The 20,833-nt window shown below is 40.8% G+C and overlaps 1 protein-coding gene across 2 annotated transcripts; it reads left to right on the plus strand.

Annotated features, from left to right (window-relative positions):
- Window positions 1-1,124: 1,124 nt before the first annotated feature.
- Window positions 1,125-9,917, plus strand: LOC121689750 (nuclear factor 7, ovary-like). Of its 2 annotated transcripts, XM_042069844.1 has the most exons (4): window positions 1,125-1,308; window positions 1,394-1,684; window positions 8,355-8,390; window positions 9,316-9,917. In XM_042069844.1, the coding sequence occupies exons 1-4, from the start codon at window positions 1,152-1,154 to the stop codon at window positions 9,864-9,866; spliced, it is 1,035 nt and encodes a 344-aa protein (XP_041925778.1). In that variant the 5' UTR covers window positions 1,125-1,151; the 3' UTR covers window positions 9,867-9,917. The 2 variants fall into 2 exon arrangements, with proteins under 2 accessions (XP_041925778.1, XP_041925779.1); XM_042069845.1 differs by lacking the exon at window positions 8,355-8,390.
- Window positions 9,918-20,833: the final 10,916 nt, after the last annotated feature.

The following is a 20,833-nucleotide window of genomic DNA, read 5'->3' on the forward strand; positions in this document are numbered from 1 at the left end:
ACATTGAACTTGTAGCAAAACTATCTAGCTTTGAGGCCCAAGAAACAGGAATATGGTGTTTATGTCTCTAATATCATACAGGCTTACAATCCTGTGGAATACAAACCTTTGTAATACTGGTTAATAGTAATACATCATGTCTAGAGATGCACCAATTGCAATTTTCTGGGCCGATTTCGCCCAGACACACACAAAGATTTATTTTCTATCTTTTCTTTACTAAAACATTTTAACATAGAAATGTATTTCATATATAAAAACACGTTTTAATAATGGAATGGCTGTTAAAAAATGGAACAGGTGAACAGACAGATTCTTCTTCAAGTCTAACTTCAGCTGCAGTATCAAACTATAATGCTTCCCAGTGTGGGACATTCACACACTACTAAATGCACCGTGTTATGGAACAACCATTTTCTTGTTTTCACATTCAGTATCTAACTAAAATTACGAAAACAATTGTCATGATACATTTGAACATGCTGCCATTTGAACATATATTTTAATATGCATTGATGGATATGCATATGCAAACACAGGGGAGGAGCAGGGGCGATTCTAGGATAGGACCTTTAGGGATGCTCATCCACTAACAGGGGTGTCATTAGACTAGAGGACCCCCCCCCCCCCCCCTTTTCTCCCCCGTAAGAAAATGTTGTATATTTTAATGTTTAAATGCATCAATCTGGTGCAGTTTGAAATTAAATGAATGAAATTCAATTATTTTTATGTATGGATAGAATTTTTTTGTGTAGCCTAAACTATTTTGCACTTCAGAATTTTAACCATGCAAACACAGGTGGAATAGTTATGATGATACTGGACTAAGTTTACAACCACAAAACATAGACCTATTAGCCGAGTTTCACAGTTCACGCGTGTTCACTATTGAGTCCATGTTGGGTAAAATGCTAGAAAAGCTCAAGCTGAGCGCATGAGCTACAGAGTAAGAAGCTACAATTGTAATTGAAATTGCCTGATGAAAGTTGATTGTGTAATAAGAAGTGTACACGTAGGCTCTACATCTCACTTGTGACTTCCTCTTTAGATATTTGACATGCACAGCAGCACAGTTAAACACTCACTCTTTACTGGTCCAGACCAGCAGGTTCACACTCCACACACTGATCAGATAGCAGACAGAACCGAACATGTCTGACAACATTTATGAAGATCCAGATTCTCCCAGTATCTATACAAGACCATGCAACAAAACAAAAGATATATATTTGAGTGCAGTTCCGAAAAGGTCTCAGCAAAGAATGAACCAAAACCAAGTCCAGGATAGTTCAGGAGGTCATAATCATCGTAAGTATACAGTACATTGTTCTGCAAGTCCCTTTATATTCTATTGTTCTACGCAAAGTATTCTCATATGTGATGTTCTCCTCAGGTCCCTACAAGCTGGCTGTGGTTTTTCTTGGGCTGCTGTGTGTTCTCCTTTTGGCTGTCATCAGCATAGGGCTGTTCATCAGAACTGAGGAGGCAAGACAGTTACAGCTTAGGTACAACAACCTGACTGAAGAGAAGGACCAGTTAGAGATCCTTAATAACAACTTGACTAGAGAGAATAAACAGTTACAGGAAAGAAACATCATGCTGAGCTCTGAGAATTCTCTGCTAGAAACCATCAGTGCCATGGCTGGCGAGCAAGATGAACTACAGTGGCGTCTTTGCAAACTCGGTGAGTGCATTATTGAAGAACACATTTGTTTTCAAGAACTCAAGTCTGATTTCTTTGCAATATTTCCACCAGTAGATTATTGACCTTTTGCCTGTTCTTAAGGATTTTCAAACAATATGTTTCTGCTCCTTTGATTGTTTTCTTTTTAAGTGTTTGACTAAGATTGTCTATTTAGTTGGACCCTGTACCTCTGAATTCTTTGGATTGTCAGTAAGTTAATGTAATTTATATAGCACATTTATGTGCTTCACAGAAAAGACAGAGTTTAAAAGGTGATTCCAACACCAACTATAACTGATACCACCAGACAAAAAAATAGGTTGATGATTAGTGGAGTTGTGTGTGTCCTTTTGGGTTGATTGTAAACCAGATGCCCCACCTCATTCTGGACCACCTGGAAGGGTTTTGTTGCATAAGTTGTGTTTGGACTGTTTCTCTCACTACTAAAATGTGGTTGTTAACACTCCGGTGTGTCAGTCAAAACCCAAAGATGAGGAGACAGGATTTGGAGTTATCTATACCTTTGAATGCAGTATGCAAAGCCATAGCCTATATTACAACCATAAAATGATCAAATATGAATTCACTAATAAAAAAGCAATTTAACATAAATTGCACATCAGATATAAAAAAGACACCCAATGACTAAGAGCACCCTCTACTGGACAATGAATGACACAGTGTAATGGCTGTCATTGTTAATGGCAAATGCTATCACCAAGTTGTATTTTGAAAGGACAGTTGAACTACTTTGAGTAAAATGCCCAAATTACCCAATTAAGCTCTCCAAACAGGGAAGAGCAGAAATATTACCACACACAGCATAAGAAAAACACAGCTTTGTGCATTTTATCCTAATACCCGTGTACTAATCACTGTTTTCGCACATATTGGTCAGTGTGTATAATTATATATATATATATTATTTTTTTTTTATTTTTTTTTTCCGCATGCACAATTTTCCGTCAAGGATTTCCGGAACACTGAAAGACCGGGGTACACGAAACTTGGTGCAGATATAGCCCCACAATTGAAATTGAAAGCATAGGATCATTATGACACCCTCTGAATGCATGCCAAGTTTCGTGGACTTTCGTTCATGGGGGGCCATACAATAAATTAATTTATGTGTACATTTAGTGACTGTACACTAACAGAGTTTTCTGTGAATATCTGTGAACCGTAGGGCCTAGGATGACCAATTTGCATATGTTTGCCTCCAGGGGTCATGTTAACCCATTCCATATGCACACATGTGCATAAACAGATACACACGCGCACACATACATTCACAGTAATCATACGTATGACACATACACACACAGTAGACATATGTACGCATGCATGCACATGCACACACACACAGGCACACCCACAAGCACATGCACGTCCACACACACACACACACACACACACACACACATATAAACATAAACACGTACACGCACACATGCACACAATTCAAGAATTTCTCAGAATTATGAACAGGCAAGATGGGGGTGGGGTTGTATAAAATGTATTTTACATGTGAAATTTATGAACTAATCATGTTTTAGTACTTGTTGTCTAGCAGATACCAGTGAGAATTGCGTGTGCATAATGCAATTCAGTGAGACAGTTAGAATAATATATGCCTTTCACCTTTTGTTTTAGCCAGTAGCCAGACCAGCAGATACACTGACTTTGCTGAATTACTGAAGCTAAGCAGGCTTAGTTAGTACTTGGATAAGAAACCTCCTTGGGAGAGTATGTTCCTGCTGGAAGTGGGGTTTGTTTGCTGTCCAGTAGGTGGCACTCTTCCCTGTGGCCAAAAGCCACCAAACAAATATCAATCCCAATGTCCTATTGCAGTGACAGGGACACTGTACTGCAGGAGATGTTTTCCTTTGCATGAATGTTAAATGGAGTTCCTGACTCACCATGGTTGTTAAAGATCCCATGGCACTTATCGCAAAGAGTAGGTTGTATATACTTTACATTTGATGTTTGTTAACATTGTTAAATTATGGTGATTCAATAGTCCTCTACAGTATTTTGAAGGAAGGAACCAGTTCTGTATGCATTATTGTAACAGATGGGCTAGGTTATACATGCAGCTTGTAGCCTAAGTCTTAATAAGCAGCCTTTTAAGTTACTTACAAGCATATTTGTTTAGCAGCTTGTAAGTGTTAACATGCAGCTTGTAAGTTTTAATAAGCAGTCTTTTAAGTTACTACAAGCATATTTGTTAGCAGTTCACGTGCAGCTTATGAGTGTTAACAAGCAGCTTGTTAATGCTTGTTAATGGTGTACTGTATATGACAAAGAGGTGGATAACTAATACGCTTATAAGACCTTTCTTACTTATTTATTAGCCTACATTTTGCAGCCCCCCAATCTAAAGCGAGGAACATGTAGCCTATAGTTCAACAAGCCCAACCTTCTATCTCTAAATATCCTATTGGTTAAAGGACAAGTTTGGTATTTTACACTTTAAGCCCTGTTTTCAGATAGTTTATGATTAAATAGAACGTTTAAGATTGAAATTTGGACACATGCTGCTGTCCTGAGAATTTTCGGTTTCTGTGGTAGCGCCCCCCCTCCTCCACAACGCTGCATAGGTGCACTGGAACAATCCTTCCTAAAACGCATTAAACTTTCGTTTACAAAGACGTAAAACTCACCGAGTGGTCAGGGGTGTTCACTGATATGCTCACACAAAAATCGCTGATGAGAAATCGCATGAATATGTTACGTTAATACACAGTATAATTGCATAAACTAGAAATACCACTCATCTTGAATCTCTCTGTGACGCTGGTGAGGGGATAAGTAAGTATATATACTCTTTTGATCCCGTGAGGGAAATTTGGTCTCTGCATTTATCCCAATCCGTGAATTAGTGAAAAACACTCAGCACACAGTGAGGTGAAGCACAAACTAATCCCAGCGCAGTGAGCTGCCTGCAACAACAGTGGCGCTTGGGGAGCAGTGAGGGGTTAGGTGGGTTACTGATTGGGGTTCGAACCGGCAACCCTCCGGTTACAAGTCCGAAGTGCTAACCAGTAGGCCACGGCTGCCCCTTTGATGATGAAAAGACGCAGGAGATGCAGTTACCAGCACTGTGGCCAGGCCTTGGGTGGGAGGTTGTGGTGTGACTTGCCTTTTGGCCACCCAGGCAAATGATGACATTGTCCATTTATTTGGATGTAAGAATTCTCAGAGTGAATTTTGCCTTACAGATGTAATTTATGATGCCACCCCTACCAGACAGAAGCAGTGACAATAATTTGAAAACAAAAAGTGGTCTACTGACATAGACTGTTGTGTCTTTGACGTGACGTTTGCATTGCTCAGAGTTCTTCTGACACAGACATCATGTGACACGTGCACAACCGTTGCTGTGATTAACAGTTTGCAAAATCGAATTGAATTCACATCAAATGTATATATCTACATTCTGATTCTTTCCTCTTTGCCTTTGCGTGTGTGAAAGTGGAAGTGGATCACTGAAGTTAAAGCTCTGAATCTGAATTTTTTGCAAGCTCTGTATTCCCTCATTTTTTTTATTCATGTGTTATGTGAAATATGTCTCTATTTTGAGAGGTTGCTAGTTTGAGCACTAGCTTCACACCTCCATGCCAGAGATACCAGTGGGTGTCTGGGATTGAGAGACTGACAAAAGAATATGACAGCACAGGTCTGCTTTAAAACAGTTGTTGCCTACAACATGCGTTAACCAGGACTTGAGGCCACAACTGAAAATAGTGACACAAAAAGCCAACACGCAGACTCTCAGTATGTGTTACCATTTCAGGTCACAAAAGTGATGATTCCAGTTACTGATACAATATTGATACAGCCACACAATATATTACAGTAAACATAGAAAGATAGCTCATATATAAAACATTTTAAGTATATGAAAGGAATATGTGTGTGTTAACATACTGCTACTGCATGTACTATAAAAGTGGACTGTCACGGCCTTGCCTGGCTCCTCCTCCTGTGTCTGTGTGCTGCGTCTGGGCGCAGGTGTATGAAGTCGCACTAATTACTTCCTGGTCTGGGCCTTTAAAAACTCTTCAGAGAAGACCGGGTTGTCGGCTGCCGCCGCTCCGTCTCTTCCGCACCATTTAGGATTTTGTTTTGCTTATTCACTGCACCACATTATTATTGCCCAGATAGCAAAATCAGATAGCGGCCCGCTGGTGGTATGCCGTCGGTGGCATGCAACTTGTGGTCCGCCGTTGGACCACCATCTCTTTAAATTTAACTTGTCATAGAGTATTAAGAAAAGTGAATAAAATGATATATGGAGTGTAACTGAACAAATGAAAAAGATTTTAGACCAAAAGTGTAATGACCAATAGCAAAATATTGGGCAATTTGTCTGCAACCCACCAGCGGACCGCCAGAGAACTGATGAGCAAAATGCCAGCGGACCGCCAGCTATGCCCCCAATGGACCGACAGTGGTCCACCAGCCTCTTGCTATCTGGGTGCTTACACTTTTATTTTCTAAATCCATCTCCGCTACTGACTTTACTTAACCTATTCTGTTAAGTACGATTAATTTAATAAATCTAACACATATATCGTTACTCTGCGTGTGGCCTTCCCTACTCTACTTTGCTCTGAGCCAGGATTGTAACAGGACATAGGCTATACTGTAAACATGTACTGTGAATATTCAATTTACTTCAACAGAGTTTTTCCAAATGGGCACACAAAAACAATTCTATTTAATTCTTTGCACATAAAATTTCACACAAAATAAGGCACAGTGACCCAAAATTCAAAATTGATTCAAAAAGATTTTGGTATCAATGGACAGAGTCAAGTCAAGTCAAGTCAGTTTTATTTAGTATAGCGCATTTAACATGCACAAAGTGCAACCCAAAGCGCTCCACATACAAGACATTGACAAAAAACAAAAGACAATAAGACGGAGCGGCGTAGTCGCCAGCGTTGACACCACATGACAAAAACATTTAAAAAATAACAAACACAAAAGATGCCGGACGGAGCGGCGTAATAGCCAGCGTTCCCGTGACACTAAGACATACAACACAGACAACACAGCAAATTAAAAATAAATAAATAAAATAATAATAATCATGTTAATAATCAAAATTAATCCAATTTCCAACCGGCTGAAAAAGTCCAAGGGCAATGATGACCCGCGTGAAACTGCCAATGCAAAACCAACAAAGTTCTTTCACTGACCAACTCAGAGAGTACTGGCAGTCTGGAGAGCAGAGCACCGGAAGAACAACAGTCTGAAGTCATGATGGGCGATCTTCCTGCTGATCAGCAGCTTGGTGGCTTTAGCAAGGACCGTTTGTTGCTTCATGGCTCCCATTACGTCGCCATCAGAGCTCCCCACGTCAGCACTCAATCCAGACTGCAGACACCCAGTGTCAGGCTATAGGCCTACACGTTATGACAGCTCGCAGGTCAGCCGCAGCTCGGTGGTCGTGGCAGCTGCAGATCTCTCGCAGAGTAGGCCCATTGACCTGAGCAATCTTTCCGTCCAGACGAGTCCAGACAGAGGATGTGCAGCGTCAGATGGAAGAGGGATGGCTAGTCAAGGCAAGCTCATCAGCCCAGTCGAATAGAAACTAACGTTACTGTTAGTTATCAGCCAGAAAAAAAAGACCAAGAATAACACAAAAACTATCGAAAATAATGTAAATAAAGGGTGAAAAAATGTAACTTGACAAATAAATACAAAAAAAATCAGAGGACACCATGAACAACATCCTGGTCAAAGTCATATTTTGAATTGTTGTTAAGATACGGCATTTTGAATTATGGCCTTCTGCCATCTTTTTCCAATTGAAGAGAAAATCGTATTGGAAGTTACAGGTTACAGGCAGGTACAGGTAGGATTTACCTACTTAATACTTTTTAATAATTTAAACATAATAAAACATAATAATTTTTGTTATATTTTTAGAAAATTCTGAGAAATATTTTCACACCTGGCACAATAGGCCTAGATTCTCCCACAAACCTCCCTGACAACATTAACTGTGCAAAATAGTGTGAAAGGCTCCAGCTGCAAATGCAGATGCAACAGCCCTCCAGCCACTGGGTGTCCAGAAGGAAGAGGAGGGGCTCAAACATGTGGCCTGTGTGGCTGATGACATCTTTCTATGTTATCAGTTACAAGTGAACACTTTTTTAAAAGTTACGTCTTTGGGTATTTTAGCCTTTATCAGATAGGACGGTGGAGAAAAAAATCTTTTCAACAAAAGTAACTTTGACTTGTTGATTTCTGAATGTGTAAAAAGTCTTGCCAAAAACCACTTGCCAAAAGGCACATTGCTTTGCATTAAATAAAAAAAAGCCTTTAATTTTGGGCTTACGCAATTTGACAATGCGTCTTCTTCAAAGTGCAAAGTTAAACACTAGCTCACAGGTGCTATTAAGGTTGGCATTCTCTATCTAGCAACCAAAAGAACCAACTAATTAAAGGCTTTTTCAAATTTAAAGGAGAAATCTGACCATTTTTCACATAGATCTCTGATTCTCAAGGTCACCGAGTTCTGTCCTCACCACTTTCTAAATCAAACCTATGACCCTGGTCCATTGCACTGGAAAAACACTCAGCATCTTTTTATTTGCTCTGCACTTCAAACGAAAGATTTGTCTGACTTCATGAATTTATTCTTATTTATTCACAGAATCACATGACATGAAGAGGATTAAAAGTCATGCAGGTATTTTTTAAACTCTGACAATCACCACATTTTGTGTTGTTGACTCATGAAACATACTTTGTTCTCTTCTGTTAAGAAACTAAATATGTTGCATGTATTAGATTCTTCAAAATAGCCTCCATTTACCTTCATGACTGCTTTGTGCACTATTGGCATCATCATAACCAGCATCATGAAACAGTCACCTGTAATGCTTCTCGATTAACACGAGTGAACGAAAAGCAGTTAACAAGTACTCAACATGTATGGGAACTCCTTCAGGACTGAGGGAAAACCATTCCCAGTGTCTAACTAAGGTGGTTGAGAGAATGCCAAGAGTGTGAGGTGCTTTCACCATAAGGTTGGCTGCTTTGAAGAGCCTAAAATATAAAACATGTTGTTTTGTTTCCTCTTTTTTGTTTAATACATAACTCCCCACGTGCCAATTTATAGTTTCAGTTTTGTTCTACTATGTTAAAATAATCAGGAAAAGAAAGACCCATAAAAGAGGTGTTTACAGACTTTTGGCAGGGAGTGTATATGCTGTGGGGGAATTGTCCTTGTGATTGGGCTATTTTCTATGAGCAGAGTCCACCTGTGCTATCACTCTGTTCTGAACAGAAGACACAGATAGACACGTCCGTCTTTGTGAATGAGAGATAACTTGTCTTGGCACTAGAAATCACTGAAGGTATTAAACCATCAGGTACCAAATAAATGTGTCTACCTAGTGACCTTGGGTTTATCAAACTAAGAGGCTCACAGCAACAGAATGTGTCTTTAATAGCACACATCAGGACTGATGATGGTAATGAGGAACCTGTAAAGGCTACAGGGTTAGTCACCATATTACACCTGTCACAGACATTTTCTATAAAACATTTCTCACAGCATGTATCATTCTGTTTCAGTCAAAATACATTTCTATATCTTTTTTCTGTTTTAGTGGATGTGACTCTGGATCCTGACACAGCACATGCCTCTCTCATCCTGTCTGCTGATGGGAAACGAGTGAGACATGGTGACACAAAACAGAATGTCCCTGACAACCTAAAAAGGTTCAGTCCTGTTGTAAGTGTCTTGGGAAAACAGGGGTTTTCTGCAGGCAGATTCTACTATGAGGTTCAGGTCAAGGGGAAGACTGCGTGGACCTTAGGGGTGGCCAGAGAGTCCATTACCAGGAAGGGAAAGATAAGTCTGAGCCGTAAGAATGGATACTGGACAATACGTCTGCGTAATGGGACTGAGTATAAGGCACTAGCTGATCCCTCTGTTCCCCTCTCCTTGAAAGAGAAGCCCCATAGGGTGGGGGTGTTTGTGGATTATGAGGCAGGTCTGGTCTCCTTTTATGATGCAGACTGTTGGTATCATCTCTACTCTTATAATGTTAAGTTCACTGAGAAACTTTACCCATTCTTCTCTCCTGGTCTTAATGATGGAGGTAAGAACTCCTCTCCTTTTATCATCTCCTCTGTTTCTATCTGCCCTATCAATTAATGTATAATGATGGTGGATGTTTTATTAAATTCAGACTCCAGCACAGTTTATTATCCCCCTAAAACTCTTCTCTGCTCCTCAAAAGTATATGTTCAGAAGGTTCTTTAAAACCCCCTCATGGCCTTAAAATGGTTTATATATTGTGTCCAGCACCAAGGCCATTTCTGTGAGTTTAAAATTAACCTCAGAGTGTTGTTTGACACTAAAACCATGACCCAAAGCATCAAATTCAGACAGTCCTTAAGTTTTATAAATAACCACACCAACCGTGCAAAGAATACATTGTAATAGTTCACTTGTTAAGTGGTTGGGTGACACGATCTGCGTTTGTGTCTTGTGCATTACAGCATTTCGATCGTCTGCCAGTGAGGCATCCACGCTCGTTACAGCGCCCACTGCTCCATCATTCAGATCAAACATAACATACTGCTTGATTGAATTTCATATTGTGATGCGCTCTTTAAAACGTCAATGAACTTTCCGATAAATTTGCACACTTATGAAGTAATTACATTTTTTTTGTCCGCATTCCGCTTCTACATTAATTCACCAAACTCCATGTGTCACTGTGTGGTGCATGCTGCTCTTAGTTTTGTCAAACAAATTAGAGCCCAATTAGAGACAGAGGGTGCTGGATGTTACATTTTCAGAAAATAATTTCAAAATAAAAGCAACGTCACTACTGTACAGTCCTGAACATTTTGATTGCAAAATGCTGTGTTATCAATCAATCAATCAATGTATTGTTTATTGCAGTATCAACATGGAACATGCTCTTAATACACTTTACAAGCAAAATGTTAATAAGAATAAGAATAATCAAACAATGAATAATAAAACAATACAAGAAAATTATTGAAATAAAGCAAACATTTCCTACCATATAACAACTTCGCTACATTTGCTTCCCTACATTAAGTGGAAAGCCATTCCAAAGGTATGGCGCATGGAAGGTAATGCTCCTTGACTCCTTTTATTTATTAACAGATGGATGACCAACAGACCGGCATTAAGAGAGCGCAGAGTTTGTGCCGGTGTATAAGGGCCATGTTATCTAAGCACACACAGTAGCCTCCTGAGCTGAGGTCTCTTTGAAAGCCCTATCATGTGTGGGGCTCTAAATTTAGGCTGGGACCCAGTAGCGGAGCGAGCTGGGGTAGGTAGGGGCGGTGGTGGTGGGACAGGGTGTGTAGGCCCACAATGCTTCCAGTTACTAAGGGATAAGGACTAGGCCTACTACCTTGGACAGGGCCAGATTATGGAATCAAGCTCCAAGGGCACAACATTGTCTGATTGTTATGGGCAGAAATGGACACACACACACACACACACACACACCGTAGGTGTTTACAAACTTTTGACTGGTAGTGTGTGTATATGACCACATGAGGGAGCCAAAAGTGTTAAGCGCTCATAATGAGTTACACAACATTTCTGTTTCAAATCTTTAAGTTCCCATGCCCCCATGTGTTGGTTGTGGCTAGATGGGATACATAGATATATATATACTGACTAGATATCGCCTTGACGACTGCTGTTCATTGGAATGAATGCGTCAATCGAGACGCCATCTTGCCGCGGTGGCCCACTCATCTATAATGCATTAACGTCAATCTGAGCAAAGATCTAGCGAAAATAAAATCACCATAAATCGTCAAAATCTCAAGCAATTATCTCGTTTTTTGGGTTGTTCCAACTGACAGGTATGTATTTATGGTTGAGTCTAGAGAAAACTAAGCTTTTGACGATAATAAAGATACATTTTACCCGTCTAGCCCCATAGACTCATTCATTCTGCACTAGCTAGCGGCGGCCCCTAGAGGAACAATGAGTGAACTGCAACCAGGTTCGATACAATGAAAGTAAACAGACTCTCCGTAGACAGGCTCTGGTTGAGGCCACATACCTCTCGTCTCGTTTACTCGTGTAAGTTGTAATCTTACCAGAAGTTGCTGTAGATCTGTAGAACATTTACTTCCGTGGTCTGCTACTTTATACACCAGTCGTTATTTTTTTAATCATGGGCCAATGCTATGGGCAAACGAGATGTAGCGTAATTCACAAATGACAAAGCCATGAGAAAAGTGATTTTCTTACGTTTCAACAACAACGAAACCGAGTTTGCCATCATTGTGAGAAGTTCCCAAATTTGTCGCTAATCGCTAAAAAGGTTTTCTGTCGCTGGGGATGGCCAAACGTCGCTAAATAGGTAACACTGACAATACGGGAGAACTAGTTTAGAGCTTCAGATCCCCGCTACAAGATGGCGGCGGTGTTGACGCATGCTGAGAAGCCGAAGGTGACATCTAGTCAGTATATATATCTATGGATGGGATAGAGCTGGTAAGTCCCGCCCTTTCCGCTGGACCTCTAGATTGAAAAATCGTCAATGCAAGTGAATGTGAGAAAATAATTATTTTCTGGTCCCGTTTGATTTGTGCCATGAATGTGAACATATGTTGTCTGTGAATTTTCAATATAAATTTTTGTGTAAAGAATGCTACAATTGAGCGGGTAGAAGTTTGATGCGGTTAAACTTTGTGTGAGAGCACTTTGTGGACTACAACTTTCCGCTAGACGACAGATCACTAGTTTCCCATAACAACCATCAGTTGGTCGAGATGTAGAGGGTTATTAAGATCGACTTTGAACACAGTGAACCATACAACTTTACAATCACACTGTATCGCAGTGTTAATGTGTTGAGTGAAGCTAGACATGTTTCAAATATTTTTGTTACCATGTGTGTTTATTCCTGCCGTTACAAAAACTAGCATCTCAGTTAATGTTAGCGATTAGAGCTAGCTCACGTCACAGGCGACATGTAGTCTTTCTCGTTATGTCTTTTCCACAACTGATAGCCGAAGAATCATATAATATACTGTCAAACTCGTAACATGAAAAATTATATTAAAAATTCACAGACGACATATGTTCACATTCATGGCACAAATCAAACGGGACCAGAAAATAATTATTTTCTCACATTCACTTGCATTGACGATTTTTCAATCTAGAGGTCCAGCGGAAAGGGCGGGACTTACCAGCTCTATACAGCTAAGAACGGAAGTTACGTAACAGACAGTGAAATATCGCAAAATCTCGACGATACCAGAGCCCGTTTACGGACTGGCTCTGTTGTTACTATAACGATGGCAGCTTTCTTCTCGTCGTACAGGAGTTTTGAGAAGTACCTCAGTGATTACGAGGAAGAAACCATGACTAAGTTTACAGTCTTAAAGGAGAATTCCGGTGTGATATTGACCTAAAGTGTATCGAAACATGATACCGAGTGTGAACGTATGTCTCATAGCCCATCTCGGCTTGTCCCCTGCACTCCAAAATCTGGCGCTAGTTAGCCGATGCTACCAACATCTTTTTCAATAGTGGTGCTTCGGCATCGGGCTAGCCATGCAAATAAATCACTGTTTTACACCCATTTACGAGGCTCAATGTATCTCCACACTTCATTGGTAGACTTCCGAGGGCCCTGACATTTAAAACGAGACATTGAGAACTTTGAAAAAGCACTGGTAGTTTACTTACAAGACGATTTATACAGACAGTATCTTCACAAAGTTTAGCGTTTGCAGCCATCTTGAATTTAGTCACGATAAGTCGAGCAACGAGTAAGAATGAACAGCTATGATAAGGGATCAGATTCCAAAAATAATTCAGTGGAAATGCATGGATTCCAGTTGCTGCTACTGGAAGAAGAAGAAGGTTGCTCGACTTATCGTGACTAAATTCAAGATGGCTGCAAACGTTAAACTTTGTGAAGATACTGTCTGTATAAATCATCTTGTAAGTAAACTACCAGTGCTTTTTCAAAGTTCTCAATGTCTCGTTTTAAATGTCAGGGCCCTAGGAAGTCTACCAATGAAGTGTGGAGATACATTGAGCCTCGTAAATGGGTGTAAAACAGTGATTTATTTGCATGGCTAGCCCGATGCCGAAGCACCACTACTGAAAAAGTTGTTGGTAGCATCGGCTAACTAGCGCCAGATTTTGGAGTGCAGGGGACAAGTCGAGATGGGCTATGAGACATACGTTCACACTCGGTATCATGTTTCAATACACTTTAGGTCAATATCACACCGGAATTCTCCTTTAACTAAAGACCGCAGTTTTGGTCAGGACGGTGAGTTCAGCTAAAAAAAAATGTCTATAAATAGTCTAGCTGTTAGCTTAGCATTGTATGCGCGAGTTTGTTTGTGTGTGTGTGTGTGCGCGCGCGTCTCCCTCTCCCTCCTGTGTCATATAATGTGTCATATAAAGGCCAATGTTATTATGTAAGCAACTTAAAAACTTAAAATTCAGATTGACAGAATCTCCTGTTTTCCCGGGGAGTGCGCGAGTGTGTTTGTGTTTTTTTAGAAGTGGGGTTTGTTGGTTTGTAGTGGACACCTTTTGCTAACCAGTGCCTAAGGCTGCAGATTACCTGTAACTCTTTTCTGTGAGGATGGACACTGGTTTTCAGCGGCCCTCACAACCCCACACCACCACCCCACCCCTTCCTGTGAGGATGGACCACCCCACCCCTTTCAAGTGTGCATATTATATATAGTTCTCTGCAAACCTATGGTGGCATCATGCCTTCAGTGTGCATATTGTATATAGTTCTCTGCAAACCTATGGTGGCATCATGCCTTCAGTGTGTCTTAAACAACCACACATAAAATGTATTATATTATATTGATATTTTATTGTATTTCTCTAAATGCATACTTGACTGTAGATAGATTTATGAGTAAAGTTACCAACACAGGAAATGTTCTATTTTGTCTTTATTATTTTGTCAGAATGCACCAGAATGCTTTCTTTGTATGTGAAAATCACAAACCCCACTCCCCTAAAATTAAATGAAATCATATTGGACATATTGTGACTCTCTAACTCTTATCTTATGTAGCTGTAGAAGCAAGTCTCTCTGATGTTTCTGTTTCTGCACTACAATGGTACTGTTACCACACTGCACATAACTGTACTGTACATATCTGTCCATATGGTTCATACCATATTTATTCAGTTTCTATTATAATATATTCTGTTCACTGCATATATCTATATGATTCATAATGGTACTGCCAATACATTGCACATATATGTAAGCCTACATGTTGTGTTCTCTACAGATGGAGTCGAGTCTCCGTGCAGAAGTAGATATTGCATGCCAGGTTTCAAAAGTTACGATCTCAGTCCAATCGTTAGCAGCTCCATCACAGCAAGTTATGGTCCATCCCCAAAGGGAAATGACAGTGTTCGTTGTGCAATTGAAGCAACTCTTTCACAACGATCCATAAAAATAGTTTTAAAAATAGTTTTCATTTATGACACGGATATCCATGGCTGAGACGTCTTTAGATCGTCTTTAATTATAAGTTCTCGTAACGCAGGGTAAAGTTAAACTTACGTGTCCATATATATTATACTTCTTTGGGACACCCGTGATCATAACTAAACTATTTCTTTTGTAATAGTATTTCTAACATGAATTTATAACATAAAAGTGATGTTAATGTTCGCAAAATAGCTATTTTTCTTGTTTCCTTTGGAATATCCACGATCGCTTCCTACTTCCTGTCCTGAGCGGCGAGATAATACAGAGATGGTTACTACGGTGATGTTAGGATAGACATGGTAGTTGCATAGCTTAATAAAAGTTGATAGTTTAAAAGTAGACCATTTAAAAGTTGAATGTAGATAGTTTAAAAGTTGTTGATAGACAGCTAGTTTAATAGAGAGATAGTTTACAAGTAGACCGTTTAAAAGTTGAATGTAGATAGTTTAAAAGTTGTTGACAGACTGAAAGTTTAATCAATGTTGATATTCAAATAGTTTAATGGCTGTATAGGTAGATATTTAACAATAACTAAAAGTTGGAATGGCTCTAATGTTTGCTAGTAGTTATGCTAACAATGTTAACTATGCTAACCATGCTACTTAGCTAACTTAACTAATGTTTTCTAGCAGTTTTGTTAAAAATGTTAACTATGCTAACCATGTTACTTGGCTAACTTAGCTAATGTTTTCTAGCAGTTTTGCTAAAAATGCTAACTATGCTAACAATAGTAACATGCTAACCATGCTAACCATGTTAATTCGTTGCGATTAAAAACATTTTCGCAACGGTCTCATTTCATGCGAAATTTCGCATGCGAAAAAGAGCTGTTTGACCAATCAAATAATGATTTTGCAGGGTTCCATTGAAAAAAAGCTGATAGATTGGGTGATACTGTTCACGATGACTAGTCTCCTTAATATGCCTATATGCCAAAGTTACAAAGAGTTTACATTACAGTAGACTCTCTCAGGTGTTCAAGAGTAGGCTACTCCTGACGAACTTCTTACATAGTGCGAACTCCTTACAGACAGCTTTCCCCACTTCTTACCACCGTCCCATTTTACACTCAATCAAAAAGAATGAAATCTCACTACAGCAGTGAAAGGAGGGCTTCTCACTGCACATATTTGCAATGAAAAAATACAACATGCATTCATGGAAATGGAAGTTTTAAGAATAGGTCATGATAGGCTATGCTGCTGACAACAGCATTATGTCCAGGGTTAGGCTACCACTATCGTAATTTTGCCTCACATTTCCTGGTGCGTTAACTTTGCTTTATGCTTCATAACTGAAGTAACCCAATGTGAAACTCTAAAAAACGTTCTGTGGATCTTATAAAGGTAAGCTAATAACTGGTAGGCTATCATTATTAGCTTTTGCTGTGTGTTGGATCATCGTCATACAAGCTGATCAATTTTTACCACTTGTTGCAGCAATGCGATTTTATCCCATGCTCATTTCTACAGGCTGTCTCTGTGCCTCCGCTCCTTAGCAGATACATTTTGACGTAGCCTGCGTGTGAAATGGTTTCGTGAGATGTACATGATATAGGCTATGGCCGTTTTATAGCGTGTTGGCGTATAGCATTTTGGCATGTAACATTTTAAATGAGGCCTTGCCTACCCTACAACTTGTTAGGCTACACCAGTCCGCCCAAATGGCATACCTCGAGTCCAATATGCGACCCCAATTATTGGATATATTATATCCAGGGGTGGCTGCAGCTTGCAGATCGGGGCTGGGCTCAAATGTGGGGCAGAGCGCAACGTTGAGCTCAGCCCAAAATCAGCTCGTCATTCCCTGCTGACCTCTCTGTGTCCGTCTATTTACCCGGACTCGGAGTTCAAATTTTTCTCAAAAGCATATCCTCCTTAAACTACTGCCAACGTTAATAATATCCCTTCCCGCCTAGCGTTAGAATCTGGTTGCGTGTGTGTTGTGTAGTGGGTGGGTGTATGGGTGCACTAATGAGCCCAACCAACTTATGTGTTCCGTCAGTGGTTCGACTGCACATTTATCACAATAGCACAAGTAGAATAGACAAGGGATGGGAAGGATGGCCGTAAGCTTTAATTTCCCCAGCCAATGGCTCAAGCCAATGCACAGTTCCATGAATGATCAAGGCTATAATCTGTTTCAAATCTTGATGATTTTATTAGTTCTCCCTGCTTACTGAAAGTCGCTGTGTGAACCTGCGTGACGTTAGTGCGAAATAGAATGCGAAATTGTCATGATCTTAGCAGACATAAACGTCAAGCTTACTGTTTTCTATGTTTCTCAGCAATTGTTGTGTTAGAGTGCCATCTACTGGGCGAAATGGTCATTTTCCCCATAGACATAATATACATAGACGCCGCATTGGCTGCTGGAAACAAGAAATGCGGCCGCCATCTTGGACCGGTCATACTCCTCATTGCGTTGCAGCAGAAAACACAAGATGACAGCACTGTGCAGCATGTTCCTGCTCAAATCGGCGGACCATACTCGGGGGATTTACTTTTCACAAGTAAGATTTAACATTACCGTACTATTGGTTGTATTTTGTATTTTCGAACAATGTGGCCTGTATCATAGCTACATGTATGACCTTTGCAGCAAAAAAAACCGCGTGAAAATCTGTTCGGTATTCAGTGAGATATGATTAATTAAGTGTGCTGACAGCTCATTGCACCGGCCAAACAGATTACACTGAGTGGAGTGGATGACCGGTCCAAGATGGCGGCTCCAAATCTCGTCAGCGCTAGTAGGGAGCAGCGGTCGATGCGGCGTCTATGTATATTATGTCTATGATTTTCCCGGTATGCAGAAATGTGTTCCGCCTACTTCCTGTTCTCTCACGCACGGAAAAGAAGTAAGAGTTGCACGGATGTTTTAGTGTCTCGTGAATATTCAGCTACCAGTTTACAGCAATAAGTCGCTTTAATTATAATTTGGTTCCCTATGAGGGCAATGCCTGTAAGTATTATTTCGTTTGCTACATGTGTTTTAGGTAACTGTGTGACATGCAATATAAGCCATTTTAGTTCATTGATATGGTTTCTTATATCGTAATGGCGGCTAGCGTGGTTGAAACGTGGTAGCGATGAAGTGTGTTATTTACGGTTGCAGTCAGTCATATTCTATGTGATTTATATTCATAAATGTATATTCCTAAAAAGGCATAAATGAGCTGAAAGAAATGTATTTCTGTGTTACAGTTTTACAAAATTAATAAAGGAATGGGAGAAACTGAACAAAGGATCGAGCTGCATCTACGTTCTTTGTATCCTATAGCCTAATGTTTAACTTGCTGGATAACTAATGAGCTAAAATTAGTGAGGCCAGTACAGTAAAAAGGCAGACCCTTGCCTGTCAAGACGACTAAATCTTCGCAAACAACCACCTGCAAGTAGTTCACCCCGATCCCTTGCTCCATACGACATGGAATCTCAGACAGAAGCTCAGCTACCCGCCGACTCCACCGAAGCAGAATTGCAAGAACTCGAGGTCAGATCTCAAGCAATGGCATCCATCTCCTCCCGTGCATCGTCTGCTCGTGCATCAACCTGCAGTTCAAGAAAGAGCGCCATGTTAGCATCAGCAAAAGCCAAAGCACAAGCAGCCAGAACCAGAGCAGCCTATTCTCAAAGAGAAATAGAGATGAAACTTCAGAAAGCAAAATTAGAAGCTGAATTAAAAGCTCTCCAATGCAATAAAGAAATGGAAGCTGCAATTGCAGAAGCAGCAGCTCTGCAAGCAGAACTAAATGAAGATCAGAGTTTCGGATATCCAGGATCAGAGGTAAATCAAAGATACTTCACAGCTCATGATTCTCTGTCAAGACAACAGACAAAGCTAGAAAGGGAAACAGACCTGCTAGGCCCATTTAGCAATTCTTCACCAGAGCCACGGTGGCATAGGCAACCAATGCCACCAGCAACAATGCACCACAAACCGTCCCCAATCAGCAATAAAGCATGGCAGGGAGCAAATGGCCATACACTCCCCAGTCCAAATCCACTTTTCAGTCCTCCCTCTGACCACACCCCTAATCAAAACAATCATGGTTCTGCAACCGCAGATCTGGCTAAATTCATTGCAAGAAGTCAGCTGGTGTCCACCGGGTTGACGAAGTTCGACGATAGAGTAGAGAATTACTGGGCATGGAAGTTCTCGTTCTGCAACACCATAGACAACATTGGTGTGACTGTAGCAGAGGAAACTGACCTCCTGATAAAATGGCTTGACAAAGAGTCGTCAGAGCAAGCACGCAGGTTAAAAGCAGCCTACATAAGAGATCCCGAGGGTGGGCTCAAGACCATCTGGCAGCGCCTTGAAGAGTGCTATGGCACACCTGAAGCTATAGAAGGGGCGCTATTTGCAAGATTGGAGAGCTTCCCGAAAATATCCAACAAAGAACCTGCAAAGTTGCGTGAGTTAGCAGACCTCCTCCAAGAGCTGTTGGCTGCAAAACAAGATGGGTATCTAACAGGACTGGCATATCTAGACACAGCCAGAGGAGTAGCTCCAATTGTTGAAAAGCTCCCATACAGCCTGCAGGAGAAATGGATGTTTTACGGTTCTCATATTAAACGAGAGCGCCAGATTCCTTTCCCCCCATTTGGCGTATTTGTGAACTTCATTCACAACCAAGCTAAAGCGAGAAACGATCCTAGTTTCACCATATCTCCTTCCACAGCTCCTGCCACCAGGAGAGACAAGCTCAGAAGCCCCACTAGTAATACCAATCAGTCAGTGTTAGTTCACAAAACCCAAGTTGGTGACTTTAGCCACAACAGTGAGCCAAAAGTGGACTCTCCAGATTTAACCAAACACTGCCCAATTCACAAAATGCCTCACCCGCTAGGAAAATGTAGGAATTTTAGAGAAAAACTACTAACAGACCGCAAACAGTACATCAAAGAGAACTCCATCTGCTTCCGATGTTGTGCATCAACAGCTCACGTTGCCAAGAACTGCAACACAGCCATAACATGTGCGGAGTGCAAGAGTGACAAGCATGTCCAAGCCCTTCACCCTGGTCCATCACCATGGAAAGCCAAACAATCCCCACCCATCTCAGACAACGGCAGGGAGGGCAGAGAAAAAGTACAGCCTCCAGAAGCTGTAACATCCAAGTGCACTGACGTATGCGGTGAAGGGGTGAGTGCAAGAGCTTGCTCAAAAATCTGTCTAGTCAGCGTGTATCCCCAAGGTCGCAGAGAGACAGCTACAAAAGTGTATGCGATCATTGATGAACAAAGCAACAAGTCTCTTGCCAGAACAGACTTTTTTGAAATGTTCCATGACAAAAGCTCCCCATCTCCTTACACATTAAAGACGTGTGCCGGCAGTGTAGAAACATCCGGAAGGAGGGCATGTGGCTACATGATTGAATCATTAGATGAGAAGACGTGCATCCCTCTTCCTGTTCTCATTGAATGCAACGAACTCCCCAACAACAGATCGGAAATTCCAACCCCTAATGCTGCTCTCCATCACCCACACCTGAAAAGCATAGCAAGAGAGATTCCCCCCTTAGATCCCAATGCAGAAATACTTCTGTTGCTAGGCAGGGACATTCTAAGAATACACAAAATCCGACAGCAGATAAATGGACCCAATAACGCCCCATTCGCTC

This window comes from Alosa sapidissima, chromosome 18 (assembly GCF_018492685.1).
Source record: "Alosa sapidissima isolate fAloSap1 chromosome 18, fAloSap1.pri, whole genome shotgun sequence".
NCBI classification, from domain to species: Eukaryota; Metazoa; Chordata; class Actinopteri; order Clupeiformes; family Clupeidae; genus Alosa; species Alosa sapidissima.

Excerpts from the sequence above, each read along its gene's own strand:
- LOC121689750 (XM_042069844.1), top strand. The coding sequence starts at position 1,152 with ATGTCTGACAACATTTATGAAGATCCAGATTCTCCCAGTATCTATACA. Across the intron at positions 1,685-8,354 it reads GTGGCGTCTTTGCAAACTCG|AATCACATGACATGAAGAGG; the intron begins GTGAGTGCATTA and ends ATTTATTCACAG. Across the intron at positions 8,391-9,315 it reads GAGGATTAAAAGTCATGCAG|TGGATGTGACTCTGGATCCT; the intron begins GTATTTTTTAAA and ends TTTCTGTTTTAG.